Genomic DNA, 12638 nt, shown 5'->3' on the forward strand with positions numbered 1-12638 from the left:
CCTCTTTTTGTGACGTGATGGGATGAAATTAGCAAACAGAGAATATCAAGGCTTCATTTAACTGAAGACTTGTGATGGAATTTTAGAGGAGGTGTCTTTAAAGTCTAAGCTTTTTAGGATTTTTAAATTATAGATTAATATTGCCACCTTTAGCTGTGCCCAGCACTACTGTAATTTGCTATCTGTCTTCCTCCTCCGGGACGCGGGTGGCGCTGTGGGTAAAACCTCAGTGCCTAGGACTTGCCGATCGCATGGTCGGCGGTTCGAATCCCCGCAGCGGGGTGCGCTCCCGTCGTTCGGTCCCAGCGCCTGCCAACCTAGCAGTTCAAAAGCACTCTTAAGTGCAAGTAGATAAATAGGTACCGCTTTATCGCAGGAAGGAGACGGCGTTTCCGTGCGCTGCGCTGGTGCTGGCTCGCCAGAGCAGCTTTGTCACGCTGGCCACGTGACCCGGAAGTGTCTTCGGACAGCGCTGGCTCCCGGCCTCGGACATGACTGGTCCGTACGGACAGGGGTACCTTTACCTTTACTTCCTCCTCCACTAAGAGACTTGTTGCTATAATCTGTACCAGCTAAACCTTCAAACAATTATCAAGTGCAAAAAGTATATTAGACTAGAATTCAGGTTACAAAACCATGAATGGGAGTTGTTGCAGTCAAACATTTGCAAGTAGAACAGATATTTTTCTTGTTGTCACTTCAGGCTGTATGGAGTGTAGTGGTAAAATCAAATGTACCCTAACAATGAAAACTTCAGTGAGTTCGGTAATAGTATACTGTAAAGGTGTTCTGATGTAAATTCCATGGTCTCCCCTTCCTCCGAAAACCATATACCTAAATTAAAATTGAATAGCCTTTTCCACAGCTTAAAAGCTTTGCTGCTCTGTTTCATCATTGCATGTGTCCCCCCCCCCCAATTTTGTTTGAAAAAGTATCTGGAAAGGTTCACCCTTTTGACCATTGCTTGTAATGATCATACAGTGGTACCTCGGGTTACATACGCTTCAGGTTACAGACTCCGCTAACCCAGAAATAGTGCTTCAGGTTAAGAACTTTGCTTCAGGATGAGAACAGAAATCGTGCTCTGGTGGCGCGGCAGCAGTGGGAGGCCCCATTAGCTAAAGTGGTGCTTCAGGTTAAGAACAGTTTCAGCTTAAGAACGGACCTCCGGAACGAATTAAGTACTTAACCCAGGGTACCACTGTATTTATCTGTATTGCTAAGCCATAATCCGGAGAGAGTGAAACATGCATTTATTGTCACATGGCTCTTTACTATCAATACCTGCATTCTTCCAGGGCATTCCCCCCACCTTACCCCTAGACAGCAGGTCTTCTGAGTGCTGGGATAGATTAATGATACTTTTTGGTACCATAGATGGACAAGGCAATTCTTCTGCTTCCTATCAGGAACATACGCTGGGGTTGGTCAGGTTGGCCCCGGGGTGGGGACCAGAAAAATCACACCTCTCTACTCTGGCCTACCCGTCCCTGCACTCTCCTTGACAAGGGTCATGGCAAAAGTGAGATTGGAACCCAGGACTTCCGAATTTGTAGCTCAGCCTCTTTGCCACTACAGGGGTACCTCGGATTACGTACCTAATTAGTTCTGGAGGTCCGTTCTTAACCTGAAACTGTTCTTAACCTGAAGCTCCACTTTAGCTAATAGGGCTTCCCGCTGCCGCCGCGCTGCCGGAACACAATTTCTGTTCTCATTCTGAAGCAAAGTTCTTAACCCGAGGTACTATTTCTGGGTTAGCGGCGTCTGTAACCTGAAGCGTCTGTAACCTGACGCATCTGTAACCACTGTATGTTACACTGGCTCAGTATTTTTCCAGAAAAAAAGCAACATGTTAAGATACGAAGGGTAGCCACTCATCCGATGCATACAGTGGACGCATGCCAGGGAGTGGCAGCCAAGTGGTGCTCCTTGGCACATGCCTCAGAGTATTTAGGATCTGCACCTGCCCTTCATGTACCCTTGATACATTTACTGCAGCAAACGGCACCTGTACCATCACTTTAGCTGCGGCAAATATTGTAACGTGTGAAACCTTTTGCTAATTGAAGACAATGCACCTTTACCAGTTGCAGATTCCATGAAAGCAGTGGGAAGTGATGGGAAAGGGGATACTGTGGGCTGCAATAGCAGGTGGGCATCCTTTCTGTCCTTAATTAAAAACTGCTGCAGCTGTTTGACACAAGTCTTTTTGGTGCCATGCCCCTGGAGAAATCAGCTGTGAAATCCGCTTAATGAGTGAACTCATACTGTGTTACAGCTTGGCATCCGCGCAGCAGTTAATTTATAGGTAATTCCTGCAGGGAGGCTAAATAAGAAAGAAGAAAAGTTCTCTCAATTGTGATTTGTCTCATGCTTCTACCAAGAGAAGATATAGTGCAACAATATTTGATTAAGAAATCCCCCGTTTACGTACATGATTTTGGTACAACAACAACAACAACTTATTTATACCCCACCCATCTGGCTGGGTTGCCCCATTGTGATTCTCAGTTTTTAAATGGGTCATCCTTGTTCTCTCCTTTTTTTTCTTCTTTCCTTTGAGTAAAAAGGATAACTCCCTATCCCTTTGGCAAATATAGGTGACTTGTCAAAAGAATGTGGTTTTGATGAATGCCTCTCTAATACAACATGAAGATTTTGCTGACCTGTTGACTGCAAGAAAACGTCTTTCTTTTTTTAATCAGAGTGAAAACCTGGATAGTATGGTAACCATACCAGACATCAAGCTTCACAGCAACCCTTCAGCTTTCAACGTCTACTGCAATGTGCGGCATTGTGTTCTGGAGTGGCAAAAAAGGGAGACCTCTGTAGCCTTGGCTTCCAAAAACATGGTGCAGAGTGGTGATTCAGACAGTGAGGAAGAGGAGGAGGCTAAGGAGCCGCCTATCAAGCTTCCAAAGGCAAGTAACCCCACTGACCACGTCAAGCTCCCATGTAAAAGACATAATAATAGTCTTCGACATGTTCTGTAGTACAGAACTCAAAGCATCTCTCTGTAACGGGACTTACTGTGTTGTGTTTTAGATAATTGAAGTTGGACTCTGTGAAGTGTTTGAACTTATCAAGGAGACAAGGTTTTCTCACCCATCTCTCTGTTTGAGAAGTCTGCAGGCCCTTCTGAATGTTCTTCAAGGCCAGCAACCAGAAGGTCTCCAATCAGAACCTCCTGAAGTTCTAGGTAATGTTTCCTGCAATTTAACTTCTAATTTTTCAAACAAAACAGTTACAGGGAAATATTGATAAATCTTTAAATCACAATTTATGGGATGTATATCTGGTAGCTCACAGGGAGTATTTACAGTGGTGCCCCGCAAGACGAATGCCTCGCAAGACGGAAAACTCGCTAGACGAAAGAGTTTTCTGTTTTGGAGGTGCTTCGCAAAATGAATCTCCTATGGGCTTGCTTCGCAAGACGAAAATGTCTTGCGAGTTCCTGCGGGGTTTTTCCCCTCCCCCCCCTTTTCTAAGCCGCTAAGCCGCTTATCAGCTGATCCGATCAGCAGATAAGCCGCTAAAAGCCACTAAAAGCCGCTAATAGCGCTAATCCGCTAATCCGTCAGTGGGCTTGCTTCTCAAGACGAAAAAACCGCTAGACGAAGAGAATCACAGAACGGATTCTTTTCGTCTTGCGAGGCACCACTGTATTTAGTTCTTTTATTTGAAATATTTTTTACCCTGCCTTTCCTTGAAATGATCAAAGCTGCTTATAGCCCAGTGCAAACAATTAAAAATACAAGTAAGAATAACAGCTAAAGAGAAAAAAGAAACAACAGGTAAAAGGATTTAGAATCGTAAAAGGAGATTACAACATCAGTGTAGTCCTGCATGATTATGAATGTTTTCAGAGTTTTCTGCTGGCAATCGTATTGCCTTTGTTCTGCTAAGATTTTCTCCAAATGTATTTGCAGAATAATTGGGTAACATAAGGGTAATTTAACAGAAACTGATTTTTAACATTGCTAATTGTATGAAGTGTAAAAAATTGATTTGCAGCGTTATGAGCAACTGCTTTTAAAGATAATTCAGCAACCACGTTAAAAAAATTTCACTTTGCCACGTATATGCAAGTAGACTAGTGTGATCTTCATTACATTGGAAACAATTTTAAAACTATTTTAGCTTTATGAGTGTTTCATGCTGGAGAGGGAAGGTGGAGGGAGAAAACCTAATGCCAAACTGCTTCAATAGAAGGGCATTTAAGCCAATTTTACACCACATCACCCACGTAGTGGTCACTGATAATTGTTTCTGGGTTGAATCCAGCAAAGTCATTGTGTGAGCAGAATGACTTAGAATCATAGAATTGTAGAGTTGGAAAGGATGGCAAGGGTCATCAACCCTCTGCAAATGCAGGAATCTTTGCCTAGCATGGGACTTGAACTCACAACCCTGAAGTTAAGAGTCTTATGCTCTACCAACTGAGCTATCCCAGCTTCTGCTAATGCTGCAGAACGTCTTCTTTTCTTTCCCATCCCCTGACACCCCCCACGTGCATCTGTTCTGGAGGGTTGGGGGAAATTCGAAAAGCAGCAAGTTATTTTTTTTTAATTTTCCACCCTTTCTTTAACCAGTTCTCTCTCTCTCTCTCTCTCTCTCTCTCTCTCTCTCTCTCTCTTTCTCTCTATCTAGCTCCTTCTGTGCTCATTGCATGATAGAAATAGGGCTAATGTTTATTTATTTCATTTGGGGCATGGGACACAAATAAGTGCTGAAACATATAAAACATGGACTCTTACATGCTATATCAACAAATCTGTTATAGTATCTGTTACAGTTGTACCTCACTTTGCAGCCGGGATCCGTTCTGGAACCCCGGCCGCTAGCCAAAAAGGACTCAGGGCAAAGTGTCGTGTCTGCACACGCACACGGAGCGGTTTGTGCTTCTGTGCATGCACAAAGCACGATTTAGCGCCTCTGTACATGCGCAAGCTGCAAACCCGGAAGTAACCCGTTCCGGTACTTCCGGGTTTGCTGCGGACGTTCGCCGGAATGGATGCTAGACAAGGCGGACGTTCGCGGAGATATTACTGTATTACAAATTTCATTCTCCACAGCCAAAGTAGTAAGGCAACATGTTTTGAGTGATTGGATGACTATTTTCAAGCATTCTGCTGTGAACTGAGTGGTTCTGCTTGAAAGGCAGAAAACCTCTTGTCAGATAAATGTATGTCAGTGACATTGAACACAGTATTATGTGTCTTGCATATCCTTTAACCATTGAGTATTCTCCAGACTTTGGGTTGAACAGTTGAGGATCTGAGTTCTTTCTGATGCGGCATGGATTCCAATTTATTTAAAAATAATTTCAGTGAGCAGTCAAAATAAAAAAATTCCTTCCCAAAGAATAAACGGACATAAATCTGACATCAAGAATCACAAAACAGAGAAACCAGTAGGAGAACACTTCAATCTCCCAGGACATTCTATACAAGATCTCAAAGTAGCTGTTTTACTACAAAGGAATTTCAGAAATAGACTGGAAAGAGAAGCTGCTGAATTACAACTCATTACCAAACTTAAAACCATGGAAAGACCTGGGCTGAACAAAGACATTGGATTCTTATCTCACTATACATGACTAAACCATTTCTCACCTTCTCACCCCTTGCCTTTTCCTGTAAGACCTATTACAGTGTTAAGAGTCGTCAACAGCCTCCCTCAGCTATCTGGCTATCTCCCATTCCCACCACCCTTCTGAGTAACACCCCTCCCCACCTTCTCACTATATAGAAGGATCTGGCAACTTCTGTTTCAGTGTATCTGAAGAAGTGTGCATGCACATGAAAGCTCATACCAAGAACTAACTTAGTTGGTCTTTAAGGTGCTACTGGAAGGAATTTTTTTTATTTTGACTATGGCAGACCAACACGGCTACCTATCTATGTCAGTGAGCAGTGTTAATTTTTTTAAGGATCCAGGGCAATCATCAGCATTGTTGCTCTTTCACTTTTCCAATAAAGCTCCTATCTTGCAAGGCATTAACTGCTACTTATTTATTTACTTGTCTATTTTATTAACTGTATTTATAAGTCACCCTTCCCCCAAAGGAACGTAGGTTGATGTGCAACAAACGTACAAAATTCATAACACAATCAGTAAAAGCACATTACTAAAAAGAAATATTGATAACTCATCAAAACACTGATTCAAATATTGTTGCAGAGTATTAAACATCCTGTGGTCAAACTACAAAAGTATGGGAAAATATAAATATCTTGAATTGACATCTGAAGGACAACAACGAGGCTAACAGGTGTACCTCTAAGGGAAGATGATTCCAGAGTCAGGGCCCCAGAAAACAAGAGCTGGCCCTTTTACGTGTCTCTTCCTCCCGAATCCTAATAGGGACTATGTTACCTCCCCCTCAGTTGCTCTTAAAGGATTGAGTTGCAATGGAGGAGGTGTTCCTGCAGATGTCTGGTCCCCAAGCTGTTCAGGGCTTTATAAATGATTGCTAATGCATTGAATTGGGCCCTATAGTGAACAGCCGTTGCAGAGTCGTTAAGACTGGATTATTGTGAGCAAGATAGCATCATACAATACCAAACAGGAGTTCACAAGAGTATGGATTACTAATGGCAGGTTATCATAACAGTACTTCTTGAATCGGTATTAGTTATCGTTTGTGATGACTCTGCTTTTGTGTAAATAACTCTTTGTTCTATCTTTAGAGTCTCTGTTCCAGCTTCTTCTAGAAATCACTGTTCGGAGTACTGGAATGAATGACAGTACTGGTCAGTCTTTGACAGCACTTTCATGCGCTTGCCTCTTCAGTCTTGTAGCTGCATGGGGAGAAACGGGACGAACGCTTCAGGCAATCTCCGCTATCCTTACCAACAATGGGAGCCACGCTTGTCAAACTATCCAGGTCTTTGATCAAAATTTGGATTATTGTGTTGGCTGATGGCATGCATCTGTATCTGTCTCTGATCCCAATAAATTGCTTGATGCTTCCCAAATCAGAAATGGCCAACTTGAGTGCTAAGGATTGCATTAGAAATATATTGAGACAACAGGCCACAGGTGGTAGTAGTTTGGAGTTCACTGCAATTGGCCTAATAGAGCTTGCCCTTTTCATGGATGCAGCACATGCCGTATGTTTGACAAGTATTTGTCATGTTATTCTGAAATGTGTTTGGAGTAAAATACCTGAAACCTTTCCTTGAGGAATTGTAATATAAGTCTTTAGTTGAAATGCATTGCACTGGATCCAAAGAAAAACACAATTGGTTCCAGTTGTCCAAGGAAGCTTTGTACTTCTGTTTTTCGAAAGCAAACCAAGGTTTGAAAAGTGGCTTGTGGAATGGTGGGTCTGCCACTCAAAGGGAAAAAATAAAAAACCTCTGACTGAGCATCCCTTTGGATCCCAGTTGTAATAAATATGGGCTTCTAAGTATTTGCTTCCTTGTTTGACCTCGCCATTTCAGGCTTTTGTTTTCTGGAAACCCACATTCTTGAGATTCTCAGAGCAGCCTTAGGCACGGTGGGAAATGCTCACTAGTAGATGTTTTGTGCTTTTGCTTTTACCCTTTTCTTGTTACAGCCAAAGGAGAAATTACATAAGCGGGAGGTTTAGGCTGTGACCCACCTGAAGCTTGTGCCTATCTCCTATCTCCCATTATGTATTCCTTATTTAGTTATCAGAAATGGCAGAAGTGCCATTTACGTGTGCATCTCTTTCTCACTTCTGCTTATAAAATTTGGAGCTGCTCTTTGAAGCTTTCAGATTGTAAAGGTTTCTGAGAACTTGCATTTTTGTTTCTTATACAACTGCTAAAGAGCACCATAAGATAAATACCTCTATTTTCCAGCTAGGCACCTCTCCTTGACCTTAAGCATAATTACGGTAACAAGAATGAAATTACCCTCAAACTCTGTGGAACTTTCAAGTGAAACACATTGAAGATTTGAATGTAAATAGTTTTGTGAAAGGGAGGAATAACGTGTATGTGTCTTATGGGTTAGATCCAGAGAAGAGTGGACAGTGTCTGCTCATTCAGTGGGGGTTTCCTGGCTTCAGTCCAACCCCTTGAATCCTTCCCACACGAGCCACCGAGGGACTATATAAAAGGGGTATGGGGGACTGAAGCAGGTTAGGGAAATTGGAAGAATTCGATGAGACCGCCTTTGGCGGAAGTGCCCTTTGGCTCACACAAGAAGCCTTTGGATCCAAGCCAGTGTTCATTCTCATGAAAGACAACTGCTTATAGCAGAAAAATAAGTAGTCATTTGCAGTACATGCTACAGACTAACTCAAGTTGTCACTTGGAACAACTTTCCCTGATGCTAGGCAAAATCCATTTCCATAAGGTAGGTTAGGTGTTGAATGAACTATCATAGAGTCTATATCATTTAGTCTTAACTTTCAGGTAACTGTGCTATGTTGTTGTTTTCCATTTTTAGGATTGGTGATTTAAAGTTTTCGAGTAAGTGACAGTGGTTATCTTTCCCCCTGTTTAGGTGCCAACTATATTGAATTCCCTCCAGAGGAGTGTACAAGCTGTTTTGGTGGGCAAAATACAAATCCAAGATTGGTTTAGCAATGGGATTAAGAAAGCTGCCCTGATGCACAAGTGGTCTTTAAAGGAAATCTCTGTAGATGAAGATGACCAGTGCCTCCTTCAGAGTGATGGTTACTTTTTGTATTTATTATGCAAAGATGGACTGTACAAAATCGGCTCTGGCTACAGTGGGACAGTCAGGGTAATTTACATTTTGAGCTTGAACAGTTTTCATGAATCTGTTTTTAAATGAGTAAAACTTATTTCTATTTTTTCATCAAATTTATATCCTGCCCTTCCTCCCAAAGGAGCCCAGATGTATTGAACATCTGGACATGAAGGTGCATCGGACAAAGAATTGTCCACAGTTTACCAACTCATTTTTAAAATGTTGCTTTTTTTGTATGACTGCTTTATAGATGGCATCTTCAACAATTGTATTAAATTGCAGGGTCATATATACAACTCTACATCTCGCATCAAAAATAGAAGAGAGAAGAAGTCTTGGTTGGGTTATGCTCAGGTAGGCGGAATTTGAAATCAAATACAAGAAATTAATATTAAATTGAATGAGCTATAATGTAGGCTAAATTGGACCAAACATTGTATAATTCATTATAAATCCATTGGTGTAAATGGAAAGAAAGTAATATAATTTGAGCTTATAATTCTAAAATATAAAATTAAACTTTAAAATATACATGGTGGCTAATGTAAAATAGGAATATATTGAATTTTTGATACTTACCCAAAAATATTGTATAGGACTTGAGGTGGGACAAAGTTCACTTTAAAAATGGCCATAAAAGGTATCAAAGCACATGGCTTGGCAACAATTGAGCTGGGTAATAATAATAATAATAATAATAATAATAATAATTTTTTATTTATACCCCACCCTCCCCAGCCAAGGCCGGGCTCAGAGCAGCTTACAAGCAATAATAAAAACAAGATGAATGATTACAACTTAAAAACAAAAATAAAATACAACATTAAAATAATGGAACATTAAAATATTAAAATGTAGCCTCATTGTAGGAGAAGGAAAAGAAAAAAGAAAATGGTGGGGGAGGGAATCAAATTGGCTCCAAGCCAAAGGCCAGGCGGAACAACTCTGTCTTACAGGCCCTGCGGAAAGAAATCAAAATGTACTTTTCCTACTTGTTCCTAATGTTTGCTACGGCATAGTGAAAATATGTACAGTCATACCTCGGGTTGGGGATTTTGTTCTGTGCGGGAGGCACGTTCATAACCCACAGCATTTGCAACCTGAAGTGCCGCGTCTGTGTGTGCGTGTGACGCGATTTGGTGTTTCTGCGCATGCGCGAGCGCCAAAACCTGGAAGTAACCCGTTCTGGTATTTCCGGGTTTGGTGTGGTCCGCAACCCGAAAATGCACAACCCGCAGCGTTCGTAACCCGAGGTATGACTGTATAGCATGTCACTAGTACTAACATCCTGCAATTGTTACAGGAAGCAATCTTGAACTGCCCACCCCTCCCCAGTTACAAATATCTTGACTAAAACCTCCATTCTCTTGTCCATTTATCTCTATGGTCTATATCGTATCTTTGTTGAACTGTTGTTTGATCATAGGGAACAGTGGAAGATGAGATCTGTAGGCCAAGTCCTTAATTCATAGTACTGCTGGATGTTCTTCCTTATGTTTTGGGGGAAGGAACAGGTTTCTATTGGAATATGAAGGACCACTGAGCATATTTTCCTTCAAATGTTTCTTTTGCTTATTATCTACTCTTGGGAATAAGACATTCTAAGCCAGATAGATGTATAAATAGAAATGTTCTGTTTACCTTCCTATTGCTTCGTATCGCACTGAACTGCAAATATAATGACATCATCTTGTCAATATGGAGTGTTGGCAAGCATCATGTGAATCCTATGATGCATTGTGCTTATTTAAGATGACTACTTAAACTTCAAACTAACTGCAAAGCAATCTGTTAAAGGTGGTATACACTCATGAATGAGTGTGCATACATCCCTCCATAAAAGGATAAGTCAGTTTCAAAACAGGTAAAGCAGGAAAAGAGGAAATAGCGTTTATTTATGTTACTGCAAACACAGTTCTGGAACTTTAATGGTCAGTTATTCATTATGTCTTTGTAGGGTTACTTGTTATATAGAGATGTGAACAATCATAGCATGACAGCCATAAGAATCAATCCTGAATCTTTGGAACAAGATGGTACAGTAACTTTGCCAGGTACGGAAATGCAGATTGGCTCTTACGACTGCTTATAATATTACGTTGTGCATGACCTTGTTTTGCTTCATTTTTGTTTTATAGTGTGTGTTCCATTTTTCTGAAAATACTGATAAACTTATTGCTTATGATATAAGCTTCACATTCTGGACAAACAATATAATACATTAATGATCATGATACTGTCAGAAATGACCAAACCAGAGTCTGTCTCCTGATTCATGACTGAAACAACATGGCAAATTAAAGCCTTTTAAACGGACATTAGCAGTTAAGCTTCACGGGGGTATATTATTTCACAACACATTCTGCTGGGATTCCCCAGTGAAAGAAGAAAAATAACTCTCAAAACCAATGTACAGTGGTGCCCCGCAAGACGAATGCCTCGCAAGACGAAAAACTCGCTAGACGAAAGAGTTTTCCATTTTTTGAGTCGTTCCGCAAGACGAATTTCCCTATGGGCCTGCTTCGCAAGATGAAACGTCTTGCGAGTTTGTTTCCTTTTTCTTAAAGCCGCTAAGCCGTTAATAGCCGCTAAGCCGCTAATAGCCGTGCTTCGCAAGACGAAAAAACCGCAAGATGAAGAGACTCGCGGAACAGATTAATTTCGTCTTGCGAGGCACCACTGTATCGACTTTCTACAAACGATTGTTTTCCAAAACTTTCCCTCGAAGTGTAAGTGTTCATGGAATGGCACATCTGCTGCTGTAGACCATAGTCTGCTGTCAAAGCTGCTGACAGCTCTGCAGTCAACTTGTGAGATAACACCAACACCTGGAAAGACAGCAAGCAGGTGACAGTGAGCAGCGGCTTTTACATGACAGAATGAGGTCTGTGCTATGTCTCTGTGTTACGCCAGTGCTGCTTTTCAGGGCTCTGGAAGATCAGAGCTACTTTGTCCCACCTTGGATCCACAAAGTTCAGTAGCTTTGGCATGTATTGACTCTGCAAGCAAGGCACAGCGCTGAATATTGCTTTGCTGTGTACTTAAAAAAAAACACCAGTTCCACCGCTGAGCATGGCGTTGTGCTGTAGCCATTTGCAGAGAGCCTTTCTTACTAAGGACTGAGCTTTCGGAGAGCTTCCCCATGGCATGCCTCCTAGCCTAGCAGGCTCCACTGGGGAGGCAGGTAGTGGAAAGCACTCCAGTGGCATTACTGCACCAAAGTTTGAAAGCTTAGTAGTTCCTTGGGGCCGTGAAGGCAGCCTGACAGTCTGTGCTGCCAATGCAAGGAAGTGTGCCTAGACCGTTCCTCAGCAGCTCCCAAACTTACCCCGAATATAACTCCTCAGTGGATGGTTGTGCCAGGAACCCACAGTATGTTGACTCATAAATAAACCACTGTTTTCCTACAGCTATTAACTATAAAGTTCTGAATCTAAATTACCAATATCAATAGTATTACAAATAGTAATAGTATTACAAATTTATCAATAGTAAAAGTGTCAGTTTTAACTAGCACATAATTGTCACTGAATATGTACACTCTGTTGATCAGTTGGTGTTTCCTTGTTGTTTCTTTTTTGTAATTGTGGTGTTTATCATCTAAGCATGCAATAAAAGAAAAGCTTATTGATCTGGATTCTATTTATGTGCTAAAATATATCGAAGCTTCGGCAACTTCTCTATACATCAATAAAATACTTAAGATTTTACGTTGTGTGTGCTGCAATTATGAGAACAAGGCTACTTTGGATGTATTTTCTATCTGTGTAGAGTTATTTATGTCAATGAATCATTTATAGAAATTTGGAGGGTAAAGTATTTAATGTGACTTGATGTTGCATAATGGTGTGTTCTATACAGATTGCCAGGCTGAAGGGCAAAACATCCTTTTCACTGATGGAGAATATATTAATCAGATAGCAGCTTCTAGAGACGTAAGTATGATA

The 12638-nt window shown here is 41.3% G+C and overlaps 1 protein-coding gene across 1 annotated transcript in view; it reads left to right on the forward strand.

Moving 5' to 3' along the window:
* The window catches only part of MYCBP2 (MYC binding protein 2), a 141073-nt gene that overhangs the window by 13859 nt on the left and 114576 nt on the right, over positions 1 to 12638 (forward strand). The window contains exons 3-9 of the mRNA XM_082218921.1: positions 2706 to 2921; positions 3046 to 3199; positions 6693 to 6889; positions 8482 to 8724; positions 8974 to 9045; positions 10649 to 10745; positions 12553 to 12626. Coding sequence (XP_082075047.1) covers positions 2706 to 2921; positions 3046 to 3199; positions 6693 to 6889; positions 8482 to 8724; positions 8974 to 9045; positions 10649 to 10745; positions 12553 to 12626 — 1053 coding nt within the window. The remainder of the gene's footprint in view (positions 1 to 2705; positions 2922 to 3045; positions 3200 to 6692; positions 6890 to 8481; positions 8725 to 8973; positions 9046 to 10648; positions 10746 to 12552; positions 12627 to 12638) is intronic.

The sequence above is a fragment of the Podarcis vaucheri genome (genome assembly GCF_965113315.1).
Source record: "Podarcis vaucheri genome assembly, chromosome: 4".
Lineage (NCBI taxonomy): Eukaryota > Metazoa > Chordata > Lepidosauria > Squamata > Lacertidae > Podarcis > Podarcis vaucheri.